General features: G+C 30.0%; 1 protein-coding gene across 1 annotated transcript; it reads right to left on the reverse strand.

Annotated features, from left to right (window-relative positions):
• Positions 1–786: 786 nt before the first annotated feature.
• Positions 787–17,775, reverse strand: LOC142330490 (uncharacterized). The gene is made up of 3 exons (XM_075375771.1): positions 17,540–17,775; positions 13,442–13,598; positions 787–8,913 (listed from the first exon to the last, which is right to left on the reverse strand). The coding sequence occupies exons 1-3, from the start codon at positions 17,560–17,562 to the stop codon at positions 8,593–8,595; spliced, it is 501 nt and encodes a 166-aa protein (XP_075231886.1). The 5' UTR covers positions 17,563–17,775; the 3' UTR covers positions 787–8,592.
• Positions 17,776–17,793: the final 18 nt, after the last annotated feature.

The following is a 17,793-nucleotide window of genomic DNA, read 5'->3' on the forward strand; positions in this document are numbered from 1 at the left end:
ACCTCCAGATGAAAGGCCGAGATGCTACCACTCCCACCATGGAGGCCAGCTGGTTAGTTAATCCTTTATTTCCCTGTTTAGCCTCCGGGAATCACCATCAGGTATTACTTCAGAGGATGATATATGAATGTAAGTGAAGTGTAGTTTTAGGTCAACCATTCCTAAGATGTGTGGTTAATTGAATCCCAACCACCAAAGAACACCGGTACCCACAACCTAGTATTCAAATCCGTATAAAAATAAAAGTAGCTGCCTTTACTAGGACTAGAACGCTGGAACTCTCGGTGGGAAGACGCGTTCACCACTAGACCAACCTGATGGAACTGGTTGATTAATCTGGACTTGCTGAAATACACATTTTTATTTTAAATAATTTTCATTTTTATTTTAATTTTAAATGGTTAGTTAATCCTTTTTTTCCCTGTTTAGCCTCCGGGAATCACCATCAGGTATTACTTCAGAGGATGATATATATGAATGTAAGTGAAGTGTAGTCTTAGGTCAACCATTCCTAAGATGTGTGGTTAATTGAATCCCAACCACCAAAGAACACCGGTACCCACAACCTAGTATTCAAATCCGAATAAAAATAAAAGTAGCTGCCTTTACTAGGACTAGAACGCTGGAACTCTCGGTGGGAAGACGCGTTCACCACTAGACCAACCTGATGGAATTGGTTGATTAATCTGGACTTGCTGAAATACACATTTTTATTTTAAATATGAAAGAACAAGCTAATACTGATCAACAAGAGTAAGAAGAAAATTAAAAAAAAAAAATAATGGCTAGAAAATAATTTCAAAATATTTATTAAATATATTACAACATAGAAATACCATTAAATCATCAATTTAACTATATTACAAAATAGTTTTCAATTTAAGCTTAGTTAACAATAATACAAAATCAATAAATTATGCAGCACAACCTTATTAAATTAATTTCAATTTAAAATTGAATGAATCCAAATACAATTCAAAGATAACAACTACAAAGTAATACCTTGAAGCATAAGCTTCAAGTTAAAAAAGTATAACATTTTTTTAAGAAAGATCTTACATTTCTGAAAACATTAAATGTCATTCTGTACCAGATGAGTATTTGTTGTAAGTGCTACTGGATGGTTATGCATACTCATTCAGAAGAAGCATTTTATTTAGTAGATGACAAATGTTATTTTATTGATTACTTTGTGGCTTATGACTTAATAAGACTACATATGATGATATAATTCTGATCAAGTTATATAAGAATGAACTGATAAAGTATCTGAAATTGATCTAGATGACAGTGATTAAGATCATTTAAACTTTAAATTCCAATATTACTGAATCAATAAAATATTAATGATTTATTTCTTCAGTTTGCCAGCAAGTATAATTTTTTACATACACGTGTACATCTTTGGCTAATAAACTGTCGAAAAGTTTTTAACAAAACCCTGAAGTACACTGAAACAACTGGTACTGAGAAAAGTCCTTTAATTAAATAACTTTGTACCAAGCTCACAATAACTATAGTAACATTACAAGTTAATCACTTTCACCCGGGATCTTTAGTGCATAAAAATAATATATTATACAGAATTCTCATCAAAAGAGTTTCGGATGTTTAAAGGATGAAGTAATAAAACTGGAAGTTTCAACTTTTGAATCAAAACCATGAATATAGCAGCCTTACTGTAAACTTACATAAATTATCACTTAAATCCTAGATAATCTAGATTTTAAAATGTGAAGCATGACTTGACCTGACGGGGATTTTAACCTTCAGAACAACTTATTGAGCACAGGAGACAGGCCCACAACAAATAACTGGACATCTTACAAGCTGCTAGGTGTTAGCATGGTGCCATACATCAAACTCAGGTAGCTTTAAAACATTTCATAATATCTATCCAAAGTAGAAGGGATGTAAGGAAACACTTAAGAGCAACTGCATCTGATCAAGATAATTAACTACTTTGTTGAGAACAAAATGATAAAACTATTTCATGATGATGGGTAGCTAAAAAAAAACTTTTTAGCAGTTAAGTATTTCAGGGAAAACGCTTCAAAATTTATTCACCCATTTTTAAGTTATATCACTTACAAGCAAGCCCTAATAAAAATTTTAATGAATTACTGAAGTCTAAAATACTTCTTTTTCTTTACTACAATATTTTATTTACAAATCTTTTTATAATAAACCATTTCAAAAGAATTTCCAAACTATAACCCTGTCACTATTCATTAACAAAAATTTTTAAATAAAAAAAAACTTCCATGTTAATGAAAAATTTGTTTGCACATACTTCTACAAGAGTAAACACCTATTTATTTTTAAGAATATCTAAGAAATACAAGACTAAAACTAACTATATTAATTTATGCAAAGATTTTAACAGCAAAAATTAAAATTCTGCGAAGAAATTTAAGTAGTTAAATAATTTACACAAGCAGATCCAATTTGGAAAGAATAAAAAAGCAACATTCCACAATTTTCGCTTTCACTAATTTGCTGAAATATATGTATTTTAATACGAAACAAGCTGATAAAATTGACTTTTGGAGTTCAATAAATTAATAAACTAAAAAATATACACTATGAACTACATTACTAATTATTAAACAAATTACTGACCAAATAACAACTGCGTGTATTACAGATATTATAAGTACATAGTTTAACATGATTTTAAATGTAAATAAAATTAATGAACTCAATGATGTTGGTCCAGCAACATCATATAAAAGTACCACATTTCTTTAATATCATATTGAATTTCCAAGGTTGTTGATGTCCTGCATTGTGTTTTTAAGTCACTGTCATCTTAATATTCTTGAGGGTAAAAAAGATTTCACTGACAATGATATCTGAGCAGTTATTATTTTAACAATTATGAAAACATAAAAAAGTTTGTCAGATTATTTGTGACAATCAGGATTATAGCAGAGAAATCAACAAAAAAAAACAGTAACATCTTGATATTGCGAATATATCACTTTAATTTTGCATGATTAAAATAATAATAAATAACTATGTATTTTAACATCTTGTTATTGCAAAGATGCGGGCACAACAGATCTACAATGAGTGAATGCAAACAATAGTATAAACTGACACCATTCACGGAATGAGAGGACGTTCTTTGCTAGTTATAAAAACATAATTGTGTTGAATCCAACAATCAAATCTGAAAGTCCTTAGCTAGTTATTAAAATAAAACTTTGTTGAAATGCTCTCAACATTCAAATCCAAAAGTATTTTCCATTCCTAAGTTATGAAAAAATATTAAAAGAAACATATTTTAATACCATCAAAAATAAGCTATGCCAGACTTAAAGCAATTTTACAAATGATTTCTGAAACTGCTTTTAAGGGTGGATAAGATGCTGATATCTTTTTTTCACAGCCTCTGAAGTGGCTTATATCCTAAACAGTCACGGATAACAGCAACATTGTAAATAGTAATTTTATCATGAGTTCATAAATGTTATAAAACAAATCTCAAACATTGTAGACGTTCTTTTGACAACATTCAACGAGCAGGATTGTGAAGAATAAAATTTAACCCTCTTACGGTAAGGTACGGGTCAGATCCGACCCAAGCAATCATCTTCCTTGTACATATCTCCTCCACTTTTTACACGGTCCAATCGTCAAGGAACCCAACCAGTCAATTTTAGGGAAGGCATGGTCGCAGCCACAACTTTCTGTAAGTGTTATTACCAACACCAATATTTTTGTTGCATTACCTACACCTAGATGATTTTAAAAAAGTGATACGTAATAATAAATAACCAGGATTTTTTTTTATCTGCGGTTTTCTCAGTATGGTTCAATAACAAATTATTTTGTACCCCAGAACTTAGAAAGGTGGAGGAGGAAGAACAGGATAGATTAGCTGAGAATGATTCAGAGGATGAGATTTTACCAAACATTGATGATGTGGCAGACATGTTTTATTGTGATGGCCTTCTTCTTCATCAACATAATGAAGATGATCAAATTTTTGAGATAGGGAAAGACGTGGAAAGTATCTGGACCAACAAACCTCTTCATTCATCAAGCACAACAGCATCTAATGTTGATACGAATTTGCCTGGGCCAAAAAGAAATACCCGTGGCATAACTAATGAATTGCAATTATTTTCCTCGTTCATAACAAATGACATGACAGAAAAAATTGTCACACTAACAACAAAATTGAAATAAAAAAAAAAAGAAAAAGAAATACAAATCTTTAGAGTGGTTTATACATCTTGCAGATTTGATGGTGGTAAAGGGGTTACTGGGGGATCTTGTTCATGAGTGGTGTGATGAAGGGATCAGGATTAAAAACTGAAGACATGTTTTTATCAATAATGTTTGGACCACCGGTTATTTGTTGTGCTATGACACAGAAGAGATTTTGTTTTCTTTTGGAAAACTTGAATTTGATGATAAAACAACACGGGAAGCAAGACAGTCATGTGATAAATTTGCATTATTTCGCGAAATGTGGGATGCTTTTATAAAAAAACTGTGAAAAGAATTACTGCCCCTCATAATATGTAACAGTAGACGAGACTTTGCTAAGCTTCTGTTGTAGATGTCCTTTCAAAACCATCAAGGCTCGATAAGTACGGTCTGAAAATAATTTCACTTTGCGATTCAATAACATTTTACTTTGTGAGTGGTATTCTGTATATTGGTAAGGAGATAACAAAATAAAAAATTAGATTTACCGATTCCAGCTCAATGTCCTGACGCTGATCTCACCAATTTCAGGAACTAATCAGAATGTAACCACAGGCAACTGGTGTTCTATTTTTTTGAAATGACTGATGCTCTCCATGAGCATCAAATTACTTTTGTAGGTACACTTTGGAAAAATAAAACTCGGTTACCACCTTCGATGACATGAGCTGCTTCACAGGTTTCCCAGTTCATATATTACGACGACAAAATGATAGTTTCATATGCGCCAAAGCTGAAAAAAAGGTTATCCTTACTTCGTCTATGCATCACATTGGAGATGTAAATGCTGAATCTAATAAACCAGAGATTATAGAGTTTTACAACATTACTAAAGATGGTGTCGGTGTCTTAGACAAGCATTAACATGATAAAACCACAAACAGGATTAGTGGCCTATGCAATACTACTACGGAATTCTTGACATAGCAGCTTTTGTAAATGCTTGTAACCACTTTTGTGATTTTTAAATGGAATTCTAACAGTGAGCACTTCTCCAGTCATGCTTCTGCTGACTTCATAAAAAAGTTTTGCTTTAGGACGAACTGAACCACTGATGAATGCAAGACTGTCCAATCAACACATTTCAAGAGAACTGCGATTCGCTATTTATACCATTTTGGTAAGGAAGTGGTAACATCTGCATCAACACCAACAGGTAATCTGTATGCAAAAAGGAGGAGGTGCAAATTTTGTGATACTTCAAAAAATAGAAAGGGAGATTTATTTTGTGCAACAAGCAACAGCTTTTTATGTGGGGAACACAAAATCATTTTGTGCCCGAAATGTGTTAGTAATCTTTATGATTTCAAATTATGTTTGATTATTATTTTATGTTAGTTCCTGTATTTGTTCAAGAGTACCAAATTCTTTTTTTTTTTATTATTTAGGTAAAATGTACTACCATTACACTATTATATACTATTTTATATATATAAAATCCCCTATATATATGTGGGTTCCTAATTAAAGTTATTGTTCATAAGTAGCTATCATATCAAGTTTCTACTAAAAAAAAAATTGCTTTTCAAAACATAAATGATGTAACAAATTGAATAATTTATTTAAACAAACTTATTTAATTTAAAAAAACAAAAAAATAATAAGTAAACATCATTAAAAGTAACATAAAATAATTGTGATTAATTGTGAAGCATTTGATTATTTCTGCAGTTTTTGTTCAAATTTAATTCAAAATTGTGATGATTTTTCAAATCGCTAAAATTATTTCTGTTTTTTATTACTCTCTGGCAAATAGAATTAATTGTTTATACAAGCTTGAATTTCAATTTATTTATAAAAATATAAAGAAAGCAAATGGCGGGTCGCTTCCAATCCGACCTTACTAATTATGTGATGAATGCCCACCTTACTGTTGAGGGTTAAGACAATAATACTTTAGTTTCATCAGTCACTTCCAAATCAATTAATGATTATATCAAGACCTTTTATGAATGTTAATCAACATTATACAATTTCTTACTTAGAAATGTGTAAAAAAATAAAGTTTAAGTTGAAAACAATAAATTTCCTTTCGATAATGTGAGTGACTAGCAGTAAGCATTCTGTATTTCAATTACAGGTGGGCTAATTTAGGATGTGGCATTTCTTATTTAAGTTGATTATAACCACTTTCAAAATAAAGGAGGTATCATTCAATACCTTCATATAACTAACTAATCGATAAGTAATTTTATATTATTATACATACAGAACTGTTACCATAAATTTAAAATGTGACTTTTCAATTCACATCAAACCAAATGAATTAAAAACAAAAAAAATAGCAATATTCAAGTTTGAGGTCTTATATCAGGTTGCCTACACACAAAAGATGGAAAAACATAAAATTCAAAGAAGTGAAATGGAAATTAAAAGTTACAATTCTTTTCTTCAATAAATTATACCAGTTTCAATTCATTTCAGCATGGCAAACATCCAAAATATGTAATATTAAACTAATATATTAGTATGAAGTGAACTTAAATAGGTTTAAATTTACATTAAATTACACAATACGAAGTACATTTGGATCAGAGATTCATATTAAAATAAATTACTCATTACTAATTATCTCAGTACACAATACTACATGGTTTCTCTTGAGGTGATACCCAACATCATGATCGTATTACATGACAGCTAATGATCACAGTATTGATGCCTTTAGAAAAAAATTTAAGTAGCATATTATTGAACTGTGCAAGTTTACCCTACATGTTCCAATTTCACTAAACTGTTATCAGTAATGGTATATGACAATTTACAGAAAAAAAACATTTGAAAACTAAAAAATGTTTAAAAGAAATTACTCAAATCCATTTCATTTAAAAATTTTGGGTAGTAATATTTATTGCCAATATATGTAGAAAATGTTAGCCAGAATAAAAAACTTTCAAGATATATATTAATATAAAATCATACAAAAACCTTCAAAATTTTATATAAAATTTGACTAATGAATTCTTTGATACATATAAGCTGCAGTAAGGTGCACCAGCCCTTCTAGTGTTGATCAACACTTTGCACAGGTTGGCGATTCAGATTTGATGGTGATTTTTAATATTTTAATATTATACTATGACTTGTAATTTTTACACAGCCTATAGGGAATAATATTCAGAGAAGTGAATATATGTGCTTGCACAATCTCTTCCAACAGCAAATATTTCTAAGTCAATTATGTAATTATCTCTTGTGGCTATCTTAATTTTCTATGTATATCATGGCAGTCAATTTTTGTTACATAGATGCTTTTTATTATGTTCATTGTAATCAATAACGGTTTGAAAAATATAAAATTTTTTATTTTAACAGTTGAAACGAACAAAAATATATTTATACAATTTTTGTTTACGACATCTAATTAATGGTAAATTTAAAAGTTTTTAAATTTAATTTTAAAGAGCGATTATCATACTTCTTAATGTATCCATGATCCAGATTTTTGTAAAATACAATGAATGCCTACTTCAATTAATCAGATTATGATTTGTAAACTTTAACTAATAGAAGTTCACTGCTTGTATATAAATTTCTTACACTCAGTCACTAATCCTGATCAGTTAAAATTGGTAATAGAACGTTTATCTAGTTTTCACATCAACATATAATTACAAAAAAAATATATATATATAAACAAATTTAATATTGTAGTAATATAAAAGTAAGTAATAAAAGATTCTAAATTTTTATATGGTGAATAACTAAATAGAATAAATATAAATAGCAAATAATAATAATAATGCAAGAAAAGAAAAGAATTTTAGAAATAACATGATTATGAATAACTATATATTAGTAAACACTCTTTATATATGAAACTACATGTTTATTTTTATTTCAATAAATATACATAAATAAGAAAAACAAACATAATTTTTTAGTAAGTAATATTCACTATTTGACAACATGTCAAGCTTTTGTTACAATTAGTTAATGATACGGTTAAATTTTTATGTAAAGAACTTGTTAAAACAGATGATAAAAATTCATCAGAAAATTAACAACAAATTAACATCATTGGGTCAACAAACAGGAACCAAAATAAAAAAAAGATGTAATTTATCTAATCAAAGAGTCAAAATAATATATAACACTAAAAATGGGATAGCAGAATAATAACTGCATTAATAAAACAAAATTCGTAAAAACTAAAAATCCATAAATGATAATATAATCATCGGTGATTAAAATAGCAATTAATTGCTTAAATTCTCAATTTTTGACATTATTTATCATAAGGAACTACTCATTTGTTGTTTCTAGTTTTCTTTAAAAGGGAACAAAACTAAGTAGTCATTTATGATAAACTGGAATGTAATGTAATCATAAAACGATCAAAATTAATTTATGAAGTAAACAGTCAATAAATTATAACTGATTATTATTTGTTCGTTGTAATCGCTCCATGTATAAAGTAAATAACAATCTATTATTTTCATAATAATATGGGTTTTCAGATGGTGTTAAATCAGGATTATAATGTGGTATTAATGGATCTTGTAAATGGCGTGATATTTGTTGAACTTGGGTCACTTCTCTTTGATTCATACTTATATTATGATTAATAATTGGTATATCTGTACTGATAGTATTAACTAATCCATTCCATTGCGATGAATCAACCGCATCAATACCAATATGATGATGCCGATGATTTGCCATAATTGGACACACTGGATTTCCATCGTCCTAATTAGATAAAAACAAAAATTAATCACAATATAAAAATTGTCAGAGTCATATTCAAAAAGAAAGATATAAATTATTACTTTCTTAAAAATATGAATAAAAAAATAATACTAATTAAAAATAAAATAAGAAAAGCTAAAAGTGGTGCTGAATTTTTTCAGAATTTGCTGGGTCAGTAAGTGACATTTCATTAAAGCCAATTATTTCATTGGTACATGCTGTCAAGTTTCACGATAGTATAAATATAATTACTATTTTCTAGAGCATTTTAAACATGGTGAAATCTACAAAATTCCACCAAATATGAAAAATTTGAAGTGTGATTAGTCTTTACAAGGAACAAAACTTTATCCAGTTGACAGTGCAGTTAAGTCTTCAGTATGGTTTGACATATATGTTCATAATCATAGCAACAGTTTTTTAACATACCTGTTACACTCCCAACACTGGATGATCACTGTTCATTACACTCTTTGTTTCTGCACAGATTAAAATATATATGAAGGTGAGTCAAAAATTACCTACACCACTTACAAGGTTGTAAGTGGTGTACAATTACCTTTCAAGGTTGTCATACTCCTTCTGCACATGCGTGGTTAAGAATTGACACGACTGTGGTCATGTGTACAAAATTTGATCCCATCCTTCTGACTATTACAGTGTAAACATGTCCGCTCAGCTAGCAATCTGGATAAAGGAGGAAAACAACTATCAGATCTGATTTCTCTGGTCGGAGGGTGTGAAAGGGTCTGAACTTCAGTAGACATTTTTCACAATACAGGGGCAGTGCTTTATCATTAAAATTAGTTTTTTCATGGATCGAGAAGTTTAAAAGCGACTGGGCGAGTGAAACGCATGAAGAGGGAACATGAAGAAGTACATTAACCTTCACCACAGACAAGATTCATCAAGCTTGAGATGGTACTGGTGAATAAGTGAGTTACAATGAATGAGATAGCATTTTCTTTGAACATAATGTGGTTCAACATCAGTCATAGTTCTGCCCTTCAAATCATCCATGATGAGCTTGGCTTCCATAAAGTCTGTGTGCAATGGTTACCAAGACAGCTTACTGCAGAACACAAGTTCAAATGCATTGAGATATGCCAGAGCTTACTTGATCGCTTCAACAAGGAAGGCACACATTTTTGAACAGAACAGTCACTGGTGATGAAATGTGGGTTAATCACTATGAGTCAGAATCAAAACACCTGAGCATGTGGTTGAAACACCTGGAATCTCTAAAAAGAAAATATTCAAGATTGAGCCATTGGCGGGGAGAGTTATTCTAACCATTTTTTTGAAATGCAAAATGGCTGATATTGGAAGAATTCATGGAAAAGGGAACTACAATCAACAGCTTGAGTTGCAGAGAAATGTTGGAAAACAAGCTAGCAATCGCAACAAATGCTGAAGTCAATTGTAGAAGAAAGTATTGTTACATTACAACACCCACCCACACACAGCTCGCCACATGTTTAATTCATTAATTCGAATTTTAAAGTACTGGAACACCCTCCCTTTAGCCCAGATCTTGCTCCCACTAATTTTCACCTGGTTGGGTCACTCAAGGATGCTTTGTCAGTATGAGGTCATCGATTTTGTACAGATTTAGAGATGCAGGAAGCGGTGCAAGTGGCTTAGTGAGCAACCAAAAAAACCTTCTTCTTTGTAGGAATATGTATGCTTGTGTTGGACCAAGTGCGTTGACAAGGGAGGTGACTATATAGAAAAATGATGTACACGTTGAACCCCTGTGCAAATAAATTGTAGAATGAAAAGTGTGGATAATTTATGACTTGCCCTGTTGATAGAGAATTGTTCAATCTAATGAATTTAACTACTTTGTTAGTATTGTTTTCCAGCTTAAAAATAGGAAGCTAATGTTGTTTAGTTACTTCTCATACTAAGTTTGTTGAGATTGCAAAGGACACTAGCAAAGTTTTGTAATATGACGGAATGGATCATCAAAAGTGGTTACAAGTTTGCATGGGCTTAGAACTGCTCTGTAGATGCTCTACTAACTGTTTTAGTGTCATTTGCTTTTTAGTTTGTCAGTGAAAAGAGGTAGTGATATCATCATGTTAGAAAACTGAATATTAGGCAATTTTACGGTTAAACATGGATCAGTGTTCACAGGAAATGACAGATGTGCGATGGGCAAAACTGTTTTCATCATACAAAAATTCTTAGGGGTACAGTTTGAAAGAGGAAATTCTGGCCTTTAGGATGCTTCAAGGTCAGATTTGATAGTCTTAATTTGTGTCTTACTGAAACATTGCTGCAATATGAAAAATACTTAATACTCATCCTACTACCAAATAGGTGTCCTTGGGCATCAATGCACCAGCAGTTTGTGCTTATTTGTGAGATCACCTTCAAGTTAGAAAGCACTGTACCCTTTGGGTGCCACATAATTTGACTGATGATCAGATGGCACATTGTGTTTCATGATGCCGTGAAATGTTGAAAAAGTTTGAAAATGCAAAATCTACAGAACAGTATTGCAAAAGTAATGAAATTTGGCTATACTATTATGACATCCCAACCAAGGCTTAGAACAAAGTGTGGCTGTTTGAAGACGAGAAGACCCTTGCAGTTGTTCAAAAATCCAGATTAATGAAGAGAATGGAGGATGTATTTTTAGAGTTTGTTAGAAACTCTGAAGACAGTTACAGGAAAATGGTGTACCAAGGAATGCCTGCCTAAAGTTGTCAAAGCTCTAAAGAAGCAGCACCCAAACTCAAGGACGGACACATTGTTTCTTTCTCATGCATCTAAAGTTTGCTCTGAGTATTTGGCCAACACTGGAATAAAACTGTTATAGCAGCCTCCCTACAGTCCTAAACTTGTCCTTTATGATTTTATGGTGTTCCCCCAGGTGAAGGACAGACTGAAAGGGAGTCATTTTACAAGTGATGATGACAGCCTAAGGGCTTTGGATGATAAGTGTGTCCAGATATCTGTTGGAAAATTATAGTTTCTTTGAAGACTGGTTTTGAAGGATGGAGAAGTGTATAATGTGTGGGAGAAATTATTTTAAAAACTTACTAAAAAAAAATAAAGTTGCATTGTAAAATTTTCCTAGTGCCTTTTGTAACACGTTTTGTAAATGAATGGTTTTAATTATTAAAAGTGAACTAAAGATGTTTAATTTACACAAGAAGTGATACTACAAATATTGGTTATTGTTACATATTATTTGACTACTAGTTGAGGTTGCTTATGATTGTTTTACTACGATGAATACTTTTTAATTAAGCTTAGTTCTTATTACATGTAAGAGTGTTTAGTGTTAGCAAATCAGCATTATTTAGATTACATAAACTAATGAGCCAAACAAGCATTTATGTATATAAGAAAAAATCTGATGTGGACGACTTCCTTGAACGCCTATTAAATTATATATACACATTTTTGCTGCACTTCAATTAAACTTAATTCATTTGAAAGTGAGATACGATCCTCCAATTATTTAATAAAAGTGGACAATTACACAACTGCTAAAGTATTAGTTTTTATTAACATCAAATATTTACACAATTATTAATTCAACAATCTTACCTGAAATATTAGGTTAGAGTAAAAGTCCCTACATTACTCTTTAAATAAACATAAGTCTTATATGTATCTAATATTATGTTTTTTAAATTATTATGAAAAAAAAAAAATTAACAGAAGTTTATAGTGATATTTATTATCAAGTAGACTGAAACAAATGCATAAATAAAAATAATATGATTTTAAATTATAATTTTCAATTAATATTAAATAATCAGATGTTTCACCAAACCTGATGTGGACACCACATGACTTCCTTGTACGCCTATTAAATTATATATGCACATTTTTATAAGTACATAAAATTTTATTTTTTCATATTTTTTTTTATTGCTATTATTGAATTTATTGCAAAAATGTTTTTACAATCAGAGGTTAAAAATTATTAATAAATCAATATATTTAAGTTGAAAAAAAAAGTAGGAAATGAATCTGATTCAAATCGATGTGCCTTCCACTTGTAAGATCCAAATATTTCATTAATTAAAATTTTATTTCGCTATAAGTGTGGAACCAATGAAAAGTACTACATATGATATATCATTGAAAAGCTCTCAACGAGTGCTTATTAATGTGACAAAGAAAAAGTCCAAATTTTTTGAATTTTGTGCTTTTTGGACACTTTTTGTCCAGTTGAAAGTAATAAAAAGGGAGGTGCACAACTAGATGTTACAGCAGCCCAAATCCAAAATTTCAACATCCTACGGCTAATCGTTTTTGACTTGTGCGAGATACATACGTACATACAGACATCATGCCAAAATTAGTCAAAATGGATTCAGGGATGGTCAAAATGAATATTTCTATTGAAATCTGAAAACCAAATTTTTCACGAACAATATTTCCTTTACTTTGTATAAGTAATAAAAACTGTCAGGACGTTTTTTACAGGACATTTTACATTGCTCTATGACCAGCCAATATGGTTAACCAGAGAACTTATCTATGTTTATCATAAAATACACACTTGACACTGATTATGATGGTGGTGATGAAGAAGAGGTGTCTCAGGGACAGATGCTGCAGTAGTTAAGAATGTATTATTAATATGGAGATTATTAATGCGTTTAGATAAAGGTGTAAATTCACTACTTTCTTCTTCACAATTACTTCTGCATCTCTTCCTGTATAAAAACAAAATAGAAAATAATTTAACAATATAGATATAAAAAAATATATATATTGTAACCAGTGTTTTTTTTTTCAACATATTAACATTATATACTAGTATTGAAGTATTAAATAATTGATTTTTTTCTTTGTTGAATTGACTTTTCTGAATTATCGAGGCCTGGTCAAAAGAGTTATACTTCAAATTATTAGTCCTTTTATATTGTCTCCCATCTGCTAATTGTTGTTGGCTACTTAATATACAAACTCTGAATGAGAGTTTGCATAAAGATTTATAACAGAAAAAAGTTTTAAAAATTCAATGTAAGTACCTCCAAAGTAGGTATAAATGGAAAGGAAATGGTGAAATGAGAAAAATTGAAAATGAGGATGGTAAAGTAGTACATGTGAAGAAAGAAGTAAGAGAAAGATGGAAGGAATATGTGGAGGAGGACCTGTATATTACAAGAGAGAAACCTGAGCGACTAAACATAATAAAGGAATGGGAGGTAATTGAATAAGAAAGATCATCGAAATTGAATTGTTATGTACAGAAAACAATTAAGGAAATTAAGAATAAAAACCGACTGGAGTAGACACTTCAGTACCCTTCTTCTTTAAGGGATATCGATACTGATTCAGTATGGGAAGTTGAACTTCCCACAGAATTTTATAAATGCTTAAATGAGGAAGTTATGGAAAAAATAGTTCAACAGTGTAATATAACAGTAAAGGAAAATGGCCTAAGACTGTGAAAATAATAATGACATTCATTCTGAAGAAAACTGGCAGGAAATGTACAGAACAATAAGTTGGAATAGCCCATGCCGCTAAAATATTCTTAAGAGTTCTAAACCAAATATATGTAAGAACAATGGAAGAGAATGCAAAAGAGAACAGTTTGGCTTCAGGAAAGGAAAACGAACCAGAGATGCCATCAGGCTATTAAGGATGGTTGGAGAGATATTTAGAGAAAAAGGAATGGTGTGTTTCATAGATTTAGAGAAGGCATTTTGATAAGTTTTTGGGTAGAGTTAAAGAGAATAAAGTTGTATGAAAAAACAGAAGGTTAATTAAGGAATTATACAAAAGACAAACAGCAGCAATGAAGGTAAATAAAAATACAGAGAAGCTTGTACATCGGAATATAGAAATGGAATTTTTGTCATTCCACGCCTTACCGGGACCTTTAGGTGAAAGGCCCAAATGCTACCACTCCATCATAGAGGTTGGCTAATTAATCATTATCATCAGTTGAATTTACTAATCATTGTACAATTAACTATCAGACTTAAAAAAAACCTATGTTATGTTAATAAATAAGAACTAATACCTGACTCTACTAGTACAAACAAAATCAGTAACTGTCTATCACAACAATCTACATGATCTGATACAGAGTTTAGTATAGCAAATATATTTTGTGTGATCTGGTAAGTGAACATGTCATTTTGATCATGCCATCATCTTTGCTAAAATGATCAAAGGATATAACGTAAATACAAAATACTGTTACCAGCTGAATTAACTATGATAACAAAAATGAGAAATTAAGTATCATAAGTCAGTGGGTTAGCAGCATATTATATTATTGATCTGAAACCAAGAATGGGAATTTATTTCTTATGCACATGGCACATGCACCCATCACCTTCATTTCCACTTTTACAAAGGTCAAATATTTATATCCGAGAGAATACATACTTAGCTTTCTTTTTTTTTTTTTTTTTTTACTAACTTTATAATTCTTTTTTGCAATGGTTAGATATGGCATGATATACATTTCAGTATGTTCACATCATAATATGAAACAGAATTCATAAAACAATCAAGTAGGAATCAATCACTTTTTTGCTCTGCAAGATTGGAACTGCCTTGGTATTTTTAATTATTACCATGTTAACTTAAATTTAAGTCTATTAAAACCTATCCATTGGATTGACCCAGTGTATTAGGCCAATTTGGAAATACTACTCTACATGTCAATTTATGAAATTATACATATTGCCGTAGGTTTCATAAAACTGAATTACACTTTCTTTTTTATAGTACTAATATAATAAATGTTACATAAATAGTATGAATAGACTGAGGTAGTAAAAGAAATTTAATCATTATTGATTTTAACCTTCACTCTTTTTTAGAATTTTGTCAAGAGAGCAAATAACTATAAAAATCAAATTGGGCTGTCATGGACTATGAGACTTAAGCTACGACAACATGACTCCAAAAGTGAAATGTCTATACAAAAAAAAATCATTATAACAATTCCAATAAAAATATATTGCAAAAGGAAATATGGACTGAAAGAAAAAAATCTGAATTTTGAAAACAATGAGTACTGTGTTTTAAAAATAGACTACAATTTACTTTTTAAACAGAGAAAATTAAAAACACAAACTTTGCTAAGCCTTTGTTAAACCTCTTCAAGGAGTGCGTTGGGAGTGCTGGTTGGGATGTACCATTGGTGTTCGAACAGAGTTTTAAAAGATCTTTGTTATTTATGATGCGACTGAAGTTGTCATGGGAAATATTTGAAAAAAAATTGTTATAAAATGTTGCTGTATACATTAAAACACTCAATCTGTTCATAATGCTTTACTTTTTTCTGTACAGCTATAAAATTTGAATTTTCAAGAAAAAATGAACAAAAGAAATTTCCCTGTCTTTTGTGATTGCATGACACAATTGGTGCAATTTTTCCTCCAAAATGGTCACTTGATTAACATAATGCAATAAAACTGAAAAGTTACTGATTCAATTTCATATGAAATAACAGTAAGAATAACATATCTTTATTGTGTTCACTTAGAAAAGAACATGAATTTATACTATATTAAATAGGGAATATAATATGGATTAAATTTACAAATTCAAGAAAACAAGAAAATTAAAATAAAATTTTAATTTATTACAGGCATTTATAAAAATAAGTTCTTTTTTTACTGATTATCACAATTAGACTAAAGATGCAACAAAACAGCTATAAAATATACACATTTCAATACAACCAGACAACACAACATACATACACACAAACTTTACAACCCTATTATAATTTTATACAAGACTGCTGAAACGACAAGATGAGTAGATTCCTAAGTTAAAAAAAAAATCCTTAGGATCCCAGGCCTGTAGAGTAATTTTTCTAAATGCCTGTGCTCACTAACTCGCACTGAAACTTATGGACTTAATTAATGTAAATATTTTATTACAAAATTATTTCATTACTGTAAATATTTCAAACCATTTTCTAATTTGCTGGTACATCTGCTGTAATCATAAATCATGACAAATAACTGAATTTTTACAAGATTCAAAAGTTCAATTTTTTTAAGCTTCCAATATTTAATCATATAAATATGTAGCAGTTGTTGGTAATAAGTCATAGACAAATAATTATGTAAAGAAAAATTACAACATTCTACAATAAAGTTTAAATTAATTTTAATTATATTATTCATGCAGAATTAAAAATTTAATTATTATTCAGCAAGAAATTCTATTTATCAAACCATAATAATAAAATTTTATTTCAGACCGAAATTTTCAATTAGTTAGCAATTAAAGAATATAAAGAGTTGCAAAACTTATTGGTAAGTTTTTATTCAACAAGCTAATTCAAGGCGAATTCTTTTATGAGATCACTATAGGCATGATTTCATTATGTAAGATGTTTAAATACTAAGTTTATCAGGACGATCAAGCAAACATAATATAAAAGAAAAACACAAGGCTTAACATTTTTCAACGATTACAAATCAGTAATACGCTGTATGAATTTTAATATTTCCGACGTTCCAACGATTCCATAAATAAATGCAATTCTGAAAAAATAGTAAATGTTACGGAGGGTTCTAACCGTTACTAAATATTATTCCAGCAATTTCATCGCCAGATCAACTTCTTAAAGTAATACTGTAAATATTCTTATAAAAATCATTTTGTTCTGTACCTGCATGCAAATGACTGCGTCATTTTTATATTTAATAATTTATTTACACAAGATCCAAACTAGGTTCAACAACAGTAAATAAAACTCTTTTAATTACAGTACAGTGTATTATTTAAAATTATACACATGATTCTTCACGAGCAGACACTAAATTTTGATGCATTTAAGTAACGTTCACACATAACAGAAGCATATACCTACACATTCCTACTACAAGTCCAACAGATGAGTAGGCCACCAAACAATCAGCTGAT

This window comes from Lycorma delicatula, chromosome 9 (assembly GCF_047948215.1).
Source record: "Lycorma delicatula isolate Av1 chromosome 9, ASM4794821v1, whole genome shotgun sequence".
NCBI lineage: Eukaryota > Metazoa > Arthropoda > Insecta > Hemiptera > Fulgoridae > Lycorma > Lycorma delicatula.

Excerpts from the sequence above, each read along its gene's own strand:
- LOC142330490 (XM_075375771.1), bottom strand. The coding sequence starts at position 17,562 with ATGACGCAGTCATTTGCATGCAG. Across the intron at positions 13,599-17,539 it reads ACGCAGTCATTTGCATGCAG|GAAGAGATGCAGAAGTAATT; the intron begins GTACAGAACAAA and ends GTTTTTATACAG. Across the intron at positions 8,914-13,441 it reads ACCATCATAATCAGTGTCAA|GACGATGGAAATCCAGTGTG; the intron begins GTGTGTATTTTA and ends TTATCTAATTAG.